We start from the raw sequence: 15412 nt of genomic DNA on the forward strand, positions 1-15412 counted from the left end.
CAAACAAAACAGAACAGAATAAAACAAACCAAACCAAACCATAAAAATGATACAGGGCTACAAAACAAGATAATAGGAAATTAACAGTGGCAACCGCCTTCCCTTTTTAGATGCTTCCTACACTTTCACTTTCATGATATCCTTTGTACTCTTTGGATCCCACTAATTCCTGCAGTTTTTTATACTAGGGAGACAACACGATGTTCACCCATGTGAGTCTGAACCATTTCACCCATGAGCATGACCTCAAGTTGCATCCATTTACCTACAAGAGCCTTGAGGTTACCCTTCTTTATAGCTGAGCAGCTTTCCATTGTATGAAAATGCCATGTCTTTCTTATCCATCCTGTGGTTGATGGACAAGATGTTCCCACTTTTTCCTGGGATGTTATTGCATGGATCATTGTCTTCTCTTCTCCAACCTTCAGTCCATGAATTTCCTTTCTAATCAAATGTGTTTCTAGTATACAGCATATTGACAGATCTTGTCTTCTGATCCACTCTGGGAATGTTTCTTTTTATTGGTGAATTGAGGCCAACTACATAAATGATTATGATATCGCACTGGCTTATCTCTGCCATGCCAGCCTCCTGCCATTGCCCCCAACCCCAACTTTTCCCTTCCATTCAATTGCCTGCCCTGCTTAGCAATCTCCTTCTGCTGCTGGTCCTGGAACCATAGTCATCTTTATCTCTCCCTAGAATATCTTTCAGCACTCTTTGTAGAGTTGGTTTGGTGGTCATGAATTCCTTCAGTTGTTCTTTATCACGGGAGTATCTTATTCTTCCATTGATTTTAAAAGATAGTTTTGCAGCGTACATCAATCTGGGTTGGAAGTCGTTTTCTTTCAGGATTTGAAAACTTCACTCCAAATTCTTCTTGACTTGATGGTTTGTGTTGACAAGTCTGCTGTGATTCTCCTTGGTTTTCCTTTATAGGTGATTTGTTTCTTTTCTTTAACAGCTTTTAATATTCTGTTCTTGTGCTAAATTTCTAGAATCTTGATTATTACATGTCTGGGTGTAAATTTACTTTGGTTATGGTTAGTTGGAGTCCTATATGCCTCACTTATCTGTATACCAGATCCTTTTCTCATGTTTGGGAAGTTTTCTGCTATTACTTCTGTAAATAGCCTTTTTATGTCATGTGTGTTAACTCTTGCTTCTTCACTGATACCTATCACTCTTGTTTTTTTTTTTTAATTTTATTTAAGGAGAAAGAAAAGCAGAGAAAGGGTACAAGTTATACAGATTTACAGGAAAAAAAATAAACAGTAGGAAATCACTAGTTAATGGATTACATATTGTCATCTTAGAAATAATTGTTCAAGTCACAAAATTAAAGCTTGTAGAGTGGACATTCCAACAATGATACTGCAAACAGTTCTGTTCAATGATCCAATAAAACTCAGTGATATCATTTTCTATCTTATACACTTAAATATACATGCAGTTATATAGTTTAGAGCACTTTCTTTTCCTCTCTTTTGTACAATGACTATTACACATTTTGGGTTTTATTGCTCCCACGGTTCTTATTACTTTTTTGGAAGAGAGTAAAACCAAATGTGACATAACAGAACAGAGTCGGTCAAATCAAAAGGGTGGACATAATAGATAATGTAAAAACATAATACAAGGTGATCAACAATGGTTACCGTAATGCCTCCCGCTATCTCTAATAGAATTGCCTATATCATTAGTTATAATAAAATTGAACAAAACAGTAAAGAACAAAACCGACAACACCAAAACATTGGAGACATTGTAGGTCTTCAAAAGTAGATAAAAGTCAACGAGAATGGGCGTCATAATGAATCTCATTATCTTCACAGCTGTTGCCTAAACTTTCGAACCTGATACTATCCAGCAAAACAGAATAGGGGAACATCAGTCAAAAACAAGATGGTGAGAGTAATACAGGGCTTTAAATCGAGATAATGGAAAGTCAGAGTGGGTTACTATAATATATCCTGCTATTTTTATTTATTTTTCCCTTAATTAAAAGTATAAAAATAAAAAAGTAAATAATGGAGTGGAGATTGAGATAAAAGAGGGCATAACAGCAAAACAGCGCAGATCAAAACATAACCATTTAAGCAGAATAGTGTTTCACCACGAGATAATCCTGACATAAAAGTAGTTACCATATTGTCTCTTTCCTTGAAATCCTTGAGTACAACTTCGTATACTGTAGCATTAAATATATCAAAACAGTGTAAAACCATTTAAGAGAATGACAGCATTACAGGGTATTTAGAATCGACTAACAGAAAATGAACAATGGTTTCTGTATAATCTCCTTGTCTTTAAAAGGTTTTTGCTTATACTATCGTACATAATAAAATCCAATAAGATGCAACCTATTTAGACCAATGGAGACAGAAGAACAAAAGCTTGATGAGACTTCAAAACAAGATGATACTAAATCAGTATTACCTATTAAGATGTCATTTTCTCCAAAATAGCTGTTCCTATCATCCAATCTTCTCTGCTTCATTTCTGTTGAGCTCTTTTTCTGTCAGTAGCTGTCAGTTTGTCTTCTTCATTTTGTTCTCTGCTCCATTCATTGTGGCCTCCCCGCCACTATTTCTGGATTCTTTGTATTTTTCTTTTTTTAGAATATCCTGCAATACTCTCTGTAGAATTGAATTGGTGGTTGCAAATTCCCCCAGTTCCTCTTTATCCTGGAAGCACCTTGTTTTTCCATCAATTTCCAGGGACAGTTGTGCAGGATATCTCAATCTTGGCTGGAGATTATTATCTTTCAAAGCTTGAATTATTTCCCCCCACGCTCTTCGTGATTTGATGGTTTGTGCAGAGAAATCTGCTGTAATTCGGATGGGTGTTCCCTTGTAAGTGATCTGTTTCTTGTCTCTGACAGCTTTTAATATTCTGTTCTTGTATTGAATTTCTGGAATTTTTATTATTATATGCCTGGGTGTTGCTCTGTTTGGGTTGTAGGTAGCTGGGGTCCTGTATGCCTCATACATCTGAGTGTCTTTACCTTTTGCTAAATTAGGAAAATTCTCCTGGATTATTTCTGTGAGTAGCTTTTGTAGTTCATTTGTTTATGTCCCTACTTCTTCTTTTATGTTCTTAATCCTTAAGTTATGGATCCTCTTATCATCTTCTTGTCTTTGTATTATTGCTGTTTGTTTCTTTTTTATTTTTAAGAAGTTTTTCATTTCATTCTCCCATATTATAAGTCTTCCCTCCAGTTCAGATAGTCTGTCCTTAGTTTCTTTCAAGCTGTTATGCCAGTCTTCGATAGACTTCTTAGTTTCTTGGTAGTCCCTTTGAACCTGCTTCACGTATTCTATGCTTTCTCTGTTTTCTCCATCAAACAATTCTCCCCTCTTTTTCTGTTCTTCCATTCCACCATCTGTTTTTTCCTGGGTGGTGCTTAGCATTTCTCTAACTATTCTGCATACTTCTAGCTTCAGGTCATTGATAACTTCATTCCTGAACTGATCTATGAGGCTCTCTAGATGGCGCTTTATGTCTATTGGTGCGGTGTCCGCTATTAACCTGTTTCTCAGGATTGGGGCCCGAGGAGCCTTTCTTGTTGCTGCCTCTTCCCATATTCTCTGTTCCTTATATATGCAAGCTTATATAGGAGGCCCAGCTTCTCTCCCTGTCAGCCACAGCCTGATCGAATTGCGCCGGTTAGGTGTTCCCGCCCACCGCAGCACACCAGGAAGTTCCAGACCAGGCAGCCTACGCGGGGCCGCCCCTCCAGGCCACCGTCAGGCTCTGGGATCTGGGTTGGGCTAGCCTACTGGGTCCGCCAGCAGTGTCACGTAGGCTAGGCACTTTTCACCAATCCCACCCGAGAGGGGGATGTGTGGCTGAAGTCGCCACCGCGCCCTGCTCCCGCAGGACTGCCTGGGCCCAGAATGTCCTCCGCTGGAGTCAAACTGTGGTAGAGTGTCAGTTTCTCTCACTCACCTCACCACAAGTCAGTGCATGCCTCCCTGCCCGTCCTGTTTTCGACTCCGTTCGCAGATTCCCATTCTCAGAGCTTCCGTGCGTCTGTCTCCCTGCCGAGCCGATGTAGAGGCAGCCGCCGCGTGGCGGGAAACCCAAATCGCGGCTTCCAATGGCGCGGGCTCCAGCCTCCACACTGAGGCTTTTCTGTTCCTGTTCTAGCACCAGGACTGCATTCCAAGTTGGTTTCTCTCAGCCCAGTTCGTTCCTGAGTCAGCAGAGCATATCTCCACCAGCTTATGTCTCCTTACTCTGCACCCTTCCTGACTTCTGAGCCGAGTCTTTCAGAGAACCTCCCTAGTTGCTGTTATCTGTCCGCCATGTTCTCCTGGAAGCCTATCACTCTTAAATTATGTTTCTTGGCATCAGCCTACAGGTGTTGAATTGTTATTTCCTGGTTCCTTGTTATTTTTATTTTAATTTTTTGGAACCAGGGATTGAACTCATGACCTCATTCCTGCCAGGCAGGCACTTGTGCCGCGAAGCTAAATCCCTTGCTGCCCTTATTCTTTTTAAGAGATCTTTCCTTTTCCAATTGATAGCTTCCATCCTGTCTTCAAGTTCTAAAAGTCTATCTTCAGTTTCTTTCAGGAGGTTTTGCTAGCTTTCAATGGGGATTTTAGTTTCCTGGATGTCTCTTTGACTCTGTCTCATGCATTGTAATTCCTTCCTTTATTGTTCATTCAAGGTTTCCATCATTTTCCTATGCTCCTCTTTTTAAAATCTATGTCAGCAATTCTTTCATTATGTTTGTCATTTCTTCTTTTACCTGTTATTATCTCTTTTTTGAACACTTTTACATCCTTATGAAGTTCTTTCTTTGCTTCAGTTGCTATCCTTTCAGAAATTGCAGGTGTGCAACTTCCTATTTCTTCCATGTCTACGCTCCCAGATTTGCTCTGTATGGTCTGGAGATCTGAGATTGTCTTCTGCTCCTTCGCCTTGACGTTTTCTTGGGTTCCACAAGATGAGCCAGTTGTAGGGTATTAGGTACTTCCTGTGTTGGCTGCTGGTCTGCAGTGTAGGGGAATGGGCCTGAGTTTCTCCTGACCTAGGTTCCCAGGAAAGTGGTCGGGTGCTTATTCATTTGTCAATTCTAAAAAGTCTCCTTCAATTAGTTCCATTATTATGATTTCAGCTTCATTGGCTTTATCCTCTGTTTCAGGTATTCTTACTATGTATCGATTCTTTCTCTAGGAGAGGCCCTCTATGTATCTCTCCTTTTCTCGTTTTAATTTCTTTGCCCTTTTCCTCTGCGTCCTGTGAGAATTTCTATCATTTTCTATTTAATTCAGGGATTTTATCTGGTACCCAACCTTTTTTATGTGCTTCCTTTAAATAGAAGGCCATGCTCTCTTGTACGTGATCACACCACCTGCATTATAATTAAGCCCATGCAAGTCATTTATGCTTTTGTAAGATGGTCAATACTTTCTTAGGAGAACACTGTATACTATTACATAAGTGTCAAGAGAATGCATTTTCTCGATTACTTAACTCTGCTCCTTTCTTCAGAACTGTGGCTCCCTTACATCTTTTTATTGTTGTTTTACACAAGCTCTTGTTATATTGCTCAGGCTGGCCTCAGTGACAGAGGAAGGGAACTTCTAGGTTGTAGGACCAGGAACTGACTAGCAGCTGACACTGTGGCAACAATAGTGCCCACCATGGGAAACCAACATGAAATGAGTGATTATCCTAGAGGTGGTGAGCCTGGAGATAAGGCAGGAGCCCGTGTGCACCCCACTCCCAGAAAGGCCTCCTGGTGTCCCCAGGAAGAAAGAGCATCACTTTCACTTGAGTCTCCTAGGTTTTCCCACATCACTGGGATCTCACTCAACTACTTTTGACAGAATAAAGGAAGCACTTTAGCAAGTGCCAAAGCACCATGTTCAGGCCAGGAGAGTGTTCACACACAGGCGTATGTCGTGGAATGGTGGGGCAGAATCTGAGACTCCTCATGATGCAGTAAAATCATAGTACAAATGTCACAGAGTACATATGCGAAGATCTCCACATGCTCGATAGAAGAGATGGTCTCGCGAGCCCACCGCTGACAGCAGTGTCCCTTATGCAGCACACGATGGTCCACATGCACTATATTTTGCTGTCTCTGCTTTGTTATTAATATCCTTTCACTGGCCAGGTCCCCAGGCTTCTCAGATGGGTCCTTGAGAGATGAGTAAGGAGAGAGGACCATGAAGTTCTTCCTGGGGGAGAGACTTTAGGGACAGGGTGAAAAAAATGAGACAGAAACTGATAGAACTAAGGAAAATACTGGAGAAGAAAAGCAGGATAAGAAAGAGAAGCAGGGTACTCATCTCCTTGGCAGTATTTGAAAATCATGTGCATAGGAGAGAGAGTAATTGAAGTGCTTTGAGCAGATGATCTGTGTGTGTGTGTAGGTAATAGTGTAGTAAGACAGACGGACGCAGATCTTGGCTTTCACGCTTCAAATGGAGAAACAGGGGGCCTGCTGTCTTTCCCAAGTCACTATTGCAGCACAGCATGGGGGGGGGGAAGCAAAAGGCAGCCACAGCTGTCTGCTGTGGCTTGTTCATCAGTAGGTGTGTGCTATGTGGTCAGTCCCACGCTGTGCTTAGTACCTGAGACCTGCTAAGACCATAGCCATTTTGGAAAGAGAATTCTAGGAAACCAATATGGGGGGCTGCAAGTGCACAATACTCCTGTCAAGCTTTGGACTCGACTGAGCTATGCTCTGTGTCTCATAAAGCCCTTATCTTCTGTTTAAAGGAAATAACACAATAGCGACAACGTGCCATTCTCTGTTGTCCCAAGGACACACTACAGGAGGAGGAAATGCATCCTCACTCTCTGGTGTGAGCACCATACCTCCAACAACCTCAGAGATCTCCCCTGAGATGACGACCACAGGTTGCACTCCAGGAAGCACAGGGGACCTGTCCCTCCCTGTAACCGCAAGTCTCACTCCAGGCACCTCAGGAATCTCAATGACAACTGTACCAAACACACTGTCAGCAGCACCACCACTCAGCACCTCATCTCCGGACACATCTACGTCTCCTCAGAGCCACCAGGCTAAGAGTGCACAGACCACCAGAGAATCCGAGACCAGGGGCCCAACAGCAGTGACCTCATCAGTTCCTCTGTCCTCCCCCAGAGGAAATGCTCTGACTGGGACAGCCTCTCCAGAGGTGTCCTCTCCGTTGCAAGCCACCACCTCACCTCCTTCCAGTGTCAGCAGCAGCAGGCCCTCAGTGACATCAGCAGTGGGCACCAGGACGGCCTCCACAGACTCTGCTCCAGGGAGCACAGGGGACACAGCCCCACCTGTAACCAAGAGTGTTCTGCCCATCACCTCAGGGCCCTCAGTGACAGCTGCACCTGCGGGACTGTCCACAGTGCCTCCCAGCACTTCTGCTCAGAACACAGCCTCATCTCCCCCCAGCCAGCAGACTCCGAGTATGGCTGCCACTGCAGAAGCTCACACAGTGAAATCAGCTGACACAGCTGCTGCTTCCTCATCCCCAAACAGGGGCACAAGCGGGCCAGGGAGTGCTCTCCCAGACACGTCCTCCTCCTTCCCCAGCTCCTCCTCCACGCCCTTCACTCATTCACCACCTGAGTTGTCAGCTGCCACCCATCCTGACAGTACCCCAGGGACGAGAGCAACATCTGTTTTCATCCACAGCACCTTTGCTCCCGCCATGACTGATGTCTCAAGTACAGGGAGACCCGCTGATTTATCCACCCCAACTTCTCTCACCACCTCCCCTCAGGAAACAGCAGTCATTTCCAAGATGGTGCAGACTCAAAGTGCCGGGACCAGCAGAGGATCAGAAGCCACCAGTTTGGACTCCCAGGTGACTGAAACCATCTCAGTGGGCACACTCCCTCCTATACCCACCACAAGTGGGCACACGTCTCCACGAATTGACACCCATATCGGGCCACCTTCAAGTACCACTCAAGCCTTTCCTCCAACTCAAGTCAGTGGCAGCCATGGGATCCAGACAACAGCACCAGCTTCATCATCAGTGGTAGCTGATGGGCCATCTGGGGTGGATTCCACTACCCAGGGCCATGTTGCTTCTCATTCTCCTTCCTCGGTTGGGCCCACAAGTGGACAGGTTCTGACGCTAAGCTCGAGCTCAGTGGCCCATGAGGACCAGACTGCCCGGGTCTCTGCCTCCGAAGGCTCTGACAACAGGCTCTTGACAAGCACTATGCTGCTCTCCACTTCCTCAGTGCTTCTCTCCACCACGCCCACCCATGGGTATCCTGAAACTGTTCAGGCCACACCATCTGCCTCCCACCCCAGCACAGGTCCCACGTATTCTGGTCCTACAAGCAGTCATGGTGGCCCACTTGACTCCACCTTGGCTTCATCACTTTCAAGCAAGATCACTCTGGAAGCTTCCTCACCATCTGAGCATCCTACTCTGCAGCCATCCACTGACTTTTCTTCCTCGGGCTCTCCTTCCTCTGCTAAGATGGGCACACATCAGACCACACCAAGTCTCCACACTTCAACGAGTAATTCTCCCTTTTCCCAGCCCACCCTTGCCCCTGCAGGAAGTTCCATCTGGATCACCACCACCCGCCTCCCAGGTCCCACCTCTGCCCTGTCTGTTACCAGCCCTTCCTCACCACCCACGCCATCCTCGGGCTCCACAGAGAAGGCTGAAACCTCAGGTAGGTGGGAGACACCCAGTGTCTCCATCTGGTGTAGGGGCCCTAGCTGGCCTTGACCTCACAGTGATCCTCCTGTATCAGCCTCCTGAATTGCTGGATTGCTGCCAACTGGATCTCTTTGTTTTTATTTTAAGGAAGTTTTACAAGTGCTCTATCTTTAGGTATTGCGTTTATCATGGGAGTTTTGCTCATTTTGTTAATATGTGAGTTAACCTCTTTTGTCACTTATTATAACTTTTAACAAGAATTACTCTTGACTTGTAGTAAATATTTTTCCTCTGTCTCTAGATGCTCATGTTTGCTCTCCACCCTTTTTATATTATGATTCACATTAATTTTTATTCAGTAATTTATACACTTACTGAATATCTTGTATATCTGCTTTCAACTGAGCTTGATCAAATGTACTTCTTTTTTTTTTCACAAAGTCCTGAAATTAAACAAATGTACTTCTTTAAAAAAACTGCAGCACTGCTGAATGTGGTGAAACAACCCTCATCATTTGGGAATCTGAGGCCAAAAGATTGCTGAAAATTCTAGGGCAGCCTGGGCTCCAAACTGAGTTCAAGGCGACTTTGAAATATATACTGAGACCCTGTCTCCACCTTCCTTCTCCCCGGAAGGAAAGTCAATGCTGGCAGCTGAGGACTGAGCACTGTGGTACATTACTTGCCTAGCAAGGTTACGTCCTCAGTACCACACACACACACTCACACACACACTCACACACACATACATATACACACAAAGGCAAATGCACACATGTGTGGACCTGCATACATGTACACATACAAACACACTGTCTTTCTATTGCTGATGGAAACATTGACACTCACACCTTAAAGGATAGAAGGTTTGTTTGAATCATGGATTCACAGGGTTCAGTCCATAGCTGGTTGGTTCCAAGGCAGAAATACCACGGCAAAATCATGAGGCAATGCAAGGCTGCTCTTGTGATGGCAGCCAGATAGCAGAGCACAGCAGTGCCAGAAATTAAGGAGCAAGAGATCAGATGCAGGCGCTGAGGTCACACCACCATGAGCCATGAAGACACACCTAGAAGTGTGCTTTACTAATCCCCTAGGCAACTCCCTTCCCTGTCAAGTTGACAGTTAAGCTTAGCCATCTCTCTGTCTCTCTCTCTGTCTCTCTCTCTGTCTCTCTCTCTCTGTCTCTCTCTCTGTCTCTCTCTGTCTCTCTCTGTCTCTCTCTGTCTCTCTCTGTCTCTCTGTCTCTCTCTCTGTCTCTCTCTCTGTCTCTCTCTCTGTCTCTCTCTCTCTCTCTCTCTCTCTCTCACACACACACACACACACACACACACACACACACACACACAAAGCCCTATTTGATTTACCTCCCTTTTGGTTTTCAGCCCTGGGGACTGGACCCAGGGCCTCTGCACGGAGCCGCATGCCTAGCCCTTTCTACAGTGGTGGGAAGCAGGCTCTTCATCAGTTGCTGTGTTGCCCAGGGTGGGCTGGAAACTGGAATTTTCCTGTTTCAACCTCCCAGAATTCTGGGGTTATTGGTGTGAGCCACCCTACCTAGCCAAGTGTTTTGTTTATGACATTTCCATCTACATTATTATGAGATTTATTAATCCATAGTTTTCCTTCTTATACTGTCTTTGATTTGGATATTAAAATTACACCCTCAAAGAGTTTATATAAAATTGAAATCAAGTAGCTAGATGTGGTGGTGCACCCCAGAACCACAGTACTGGGTAGCTGTAGCAGGGGGACCACTGTGAGTTTGAAGTCAGTCAGACCTATGTACAGTAGTGAGTTCAAGGCCACCCTGAGCTACACAGCAAGACCTTGCCTCCAAAAAGCAATTGAACTCAGTCAGGCGTGTTTTGGTGGATGGGTAGACATTCTTTTTCTGTCTCTGTCTCTCTTTTTTATATTTTTATATTTTTATACTTTTAGGCTGTTGCTGGTAGAAGCTGAGACAGCCTGTGGCATGCTAAACATGCTGTCTATTACTGAGCTACACGTCCTGTTCCCTGAATTCTTTTTATTATTCTAATTTTTAAATAGCATTTTAATATGTAATTCAGAATCCATGCTGGCCTTGAACTAACTATGTAGCCTACTTGACCTCAAATTTGGAGTAATAATCCTGCCCCAGTTTCCATGGGCTGGATTTACAGGCATGCTCCCGGGTCTCCATGGATTCTTTTTTTTTTTTTTTTCTTTTTTTGTCTTTTTCCTTTTTATTGGTACCAGGGATTGAACTCACGACTGCCTGCTTGCAAGGCAGGCACTTACGCCGCTGAGCTAAATCTCCAGCCCCTGGATTTTTTTTTTAAAGCACTGAAAATTTAAAATATTTTATTTGTAAGTTTTCTATTCATTATATTTGATCACTTATATGTTAAAGAAATCGCTTAGTTCATCTATATGACATCCCTTCTTTCATTCTTAATTAGCTTTTCCCTTTCCTTTTCTTATTCCTCCTGCCTTCATTTCCTTTCTTTCCTTCTCCCCTCCTTTTTTCCCTCCAATTTTCATATTTTCTTTCTCTCTTAAACTTGCCAGGAGGTTGCCCTTTTATCTTTGCAGAAGCAAACTTTTGGCATCATTAATTGCTGTGTACCAGACCAGAGTACTTGTAGATGTTTCCAGGAGAAAGGAGAGTGAGGGGTGGGGAAATAAAGGAGACCCAAACTGAGGTTGGGTGGAGGAGTCCTTCCTGATGGAGAAAATGAACATTTGAAGCACTGAGGCACATTTATTTATGGACTCAGGAGGACGATGTCAAGTTTAATTCTTCTGCCTGGCAACTTGTTTCTTAGATCTGGAACAGCTTGTTTCTGTGTGTTGCTTTGGGTTTTCTCTATTTTTAGAGCTGGCCTTGCTTTGGCCCTACAAGTGTGACCGATCTCCAGCTTTCACGGCTCCCTACATCTCCCCCTTTTCTGTTTTTTAGTTGTAAGCAGTGGGTGGTCAGTTGAAGTTGCAGGAGCTGGTTAGAGAACTCTGTATGAAACCTGTTTTTTGAAGTATTTTTAAGTTAATTTAATTACTTAAATGAATGATTTTTAGTCCAATGATCTTAAGTCCCTGCATTTAGCAATTTACCACTGCACAATCCATTGATCCATAACAATAGTCAGTTATCAGTGTGACTGAAATATTTAAGGTGTTAGTGATTTGAGTGTTTTTTATAACTAGCATATTACTATGGCATTGCTTTACACACTTGGTTGTTACACGTTTTTACAGGAGGAGGAAATGCATCCTCACTCTCTGGTGTGAGCACCATACCTCCAACAACCTCAGAGATCTCCCCTGAGATGACGACCACAGGTTGCACTCCAGGAAGCACAGGGGACCTGTCCCTCCCTGTAACCGCAAGTCTCACTCCAGGCACCTCAGGAATCTCAATGACAACTGTACCAAACACACTGTCAGCAGCACCACCACTCAGCACCTCATCTCCGGACACATCTACGTCTCCTCAGAGCCACCAGGCTAAGAGTGCACAGACCACCAGAGAATCCGAGACCAGGGGCCCAACAGCAGTGACCTCATCAGTTCCTCTGTCCTCCCCCAGAGGAAATGCTCTGACTGGGACAGCCTCTCCAGAGGTGTCCTCTCCGTTGCAAGCCACCACCTCACCTCCTTCCAGTGTCAGCAGCAGCAGGCCCTCAGTGACATCAGCAGTGGGCACCAGGACGGCCTCCACAGACTCTGCTCCAGGGAGCACAGGGGACACAGCCCCACCTGTAACCAAGAGTGTTCTGCCCATCACCTCAGGGCCCTCAGTGACAGCTGCACCTGCGGGACTGTCCACAGTGCCTCCCAGCACTTCTGCTCAGAACACAGCCTCATCTCCCCCCAGCCAGCAGACTCCGAGTATGGCTGCCACTGCAGAAGCTCACACAGTGAAATCAGCTGACACAGCTGCTGCTTCCTCATCCCCAAACAGGGGCACAAGCGGGCCGGGGAGTGCTCTCCCAGACACGTCCTCCTCCTTCCCCAGCTCCTCCTCCACGCCCTTCACTCATTCACCACCTGAGTTGTCAGCTGCCACCCATCCTGACAGTACCCCAGGGACGAGAGCAACATCTGTTTTCATCCACAGCACCTTTGCTCCCGCCATGACTGATGTCTCAAGTACAGGGAGACCCGCTGATTTATCCACCCCAACTTCTCTCACCACCTCCCCTCAGGAAACAGCAGTCATTTCCAAGATGGTGCAGACTCAAAGTGCCGGGACCAGCAGAGGATCAGAAGCCACCAGTTTGGACTCCCAGGTGACTGAAACCATCTCAGTGGGCACACTCCCTCCTATACCCACCACAAGTGGGCACACGTCTCCACGAATTGACACCCATATCGGGCCACCTTCAAGTACCACTCAAGCCTTTCCTCCAACTCAAGTCAGTGGCAGCCATGGGATCCAGACAACAGCACCAGCTTCATCATCAGTGGTAGCTGATGGGCCATCTGGGGTGGATTCCACTACCCAGGGCCATGTTGCTTCTCATTCTCCTTCCTCGGTTGGGCCCACAAGTGGACAGGTTCTGACGCTAAGCTCGAGCTCAGTGGCCCATGAGGACCAGACTGCCCGGGTCTCTGCCTCCGAAGGCTCTGACAACAGGCTCTTGACAAGCACTATGCTGCTCTCCACTTCCTCAGTGCTTCTCTCCACCACGCCCACCCATGGGTATCCTGAAACTGTTCAGGCCACACCATCTGCCTCCCACCCCAGCACAGGTCCCACGTATTCTGGTCCTACAAGCAGTCATGGTGGCCCACTTGACTCCACCTTGGCTTCATCACTTTCAAGCAAGATCACTCTGGAAGCTTCCTCACCATCTGAGCATCCTACTCTGCAGCCATCCACTGACTTTTCTTCCTCGGGCTCTCCTTCCTCTGCTAAGATGGGCACACATCAGACCACACCAAGTCTCCACACTTCAACGAGTAATTCTCCCTTTTCCCAGCCCACCCTTGCCCCTGCAGGAAGTTCCATCTGGATCACCACCACCCGCCTCCCAGGTCCCACCTCTGCCCTGTCTGTTACCAGCCCTTCCTCACCACCCACGCCATCCTCGGGCTCCACAGAGAAGGCTGAAACCTCAGGTAGGTGGGAGACACCCAGTGTCTCCATCTGGTGTAGGGGCCCTAGCTGGCCTTGACCTCACAGTGATCCTCCTGTATCAGCCTCCTGAATTGCTGGATTGCTGCCAACTGGATCTCTTTGTTTTTATTTTAAGGAAGTTTTACAAGTGCTCTATCTTTAGGTATTGCGTTTATCATGGGAGTTTTGCTCATTTTGTTAATATGTGAGTTAACCTCTTTTGTCACTTATTATAACTTTTAACAAGAATTACTCTTGACTTGTAGTAAATATTTTTCCTCTGTCTCTAGATGCTCATGTTTGCTCTCCACCCTTTTTATATTATGATTCACATTAATTTTTATTCAGTAATTTATACACTTACTGAATATCTTGTATATCTGCTTTCAACTGAGCTTGATCAAATGTACTTCTTTTTTTTTTCACAAAGTCCTGAAATTAAACAAATGTACTTCTTTAATAAAACTGCAGCCCTGCTGAATGTGGTGAAACAACCCTCATCATTTGGGAATCTGAGGCCAAAAGATTGCTGAAAATTCTAGGGCAGCCTGGGCTCCAAACTGAGTTCAAGGCGACTTTGAAATTTATACTGAGACCCTGTCTCCACCTTCCTTCTCCCCGGAAGGAAAGTCAATGCTGGCAGCTGAGGACTGAGCACTGTGGTACATTACTTGCCTAGCAAGGTTACGTCCTCAGTACCACACACACACACTCACACACACATTCACACACACATACACATACACACAAAGGCAAATGCACACATGTGTGGACCTGCATACATGTACACATACAAACACACTGTCTTTCTATTGCTGATGGAAACATTGACACTCACACCTTAAAGGATAGAAGGTTTGTTTGAATCATGGATTCACAGGGTTCAGTCCATAGCTGGTTGGTTCCAAGGCAGAAATACCACGGCAAAATCATGAGGCAATGCAAGGCTGCTCTTGTGATGGCAGCCAGATAGCAGAGCACAGCAGTGCCAGAAATTAAGGAGCAAGAGATCAGATGCAGGCGCTGAGGTCACACCACCATGAGCCATGAAGACACACCTAGAAGTGTGCTTTACTAATCCCCTAGGCAACTCCCTTCCCTGTCAAGTTGACAGTTAAGCTTAGCCATCTCTCTGTCTCTCTCTCTGTCTCTCTCTCTGTCTCTCTCTCTGTCTCTCTCTCAGTCTCTCTCTCTCTGTCTCTCTCTCTGTCTCTCTCTGTCTCTCTCTGTCTCTCTCTCTGTCTCTCTCTCTGTCTCTCTCTCTGTCTCTCTCTCTGTCTCTCTCTCTGTCTCTCTCTCTGTCTCTCTCTCTCTCTCTCTCTCTCACACACACACACACACACACACACACACACACAAAGCCCTATTTGATTTACCTCCCTTTTGGTTTTCAGCCCTGGGGACTGGACCCAGGGCCTCTGCACGGAGCCGCATGCCTAGCCCTTTCTACAGTGGTGGGAAGCAGGCTCTTCATCAGTTGCTGTGTTGCCCAGGGTGGGCTGGAAACTGGAATTTTCCTGTTTCAACCTCCCAGAATTCTGGGGTTATTGGTGTGAGCCACCCTACCTAGCCAAGTGTTTTGTTTATGACATTTCCATCTACATTATTATGAGATTTATTAATCCATAGTTTTCCTTCTTATACTGTCTTTGAT

General features: G+C 45.5%; 1 protein-coding gene across 1 annotated transcript in view; it reads left to right on the forward strand.

The window, feature by feature from the left end:
• Window positions 1-15412, forward strand: part of Muc4 (mucin 4, cell surface associated) — a 63079-nt gene that overhangs the window by 17333 nt on the left and 30334 nt on the right. Inside the window, exons 2-3 of the mRNA XM_063224348.1 lie at window positions 6745-8667; window positions 11895-13760. Of these exons, the coding sequence (XP_063080418.1) occupies window positions 6745-8667; window positions 11895-13760 (3789 nt within the window). The remainder of the gene's footprint in view (window positions 1-6744; window positions 8668-11894; window positions 13761-15412) is intronic.

This window comes from Cavia porcellus, unplaced genomic scaffold (assembly GCF_034190915.1).
Source record: "Cavia porcellus strain 051 isolate PalLab524CR breed Dunkin Hartley unplaced genomic scaffold, mCavPor4.1 scaffold_14, whole genome shotgun sequence".
NCBI lineage: Eukaryota > Metazoa > Chordata > Mammalia > Rodentia > Caviidae > Cavia > Cavia porcellus.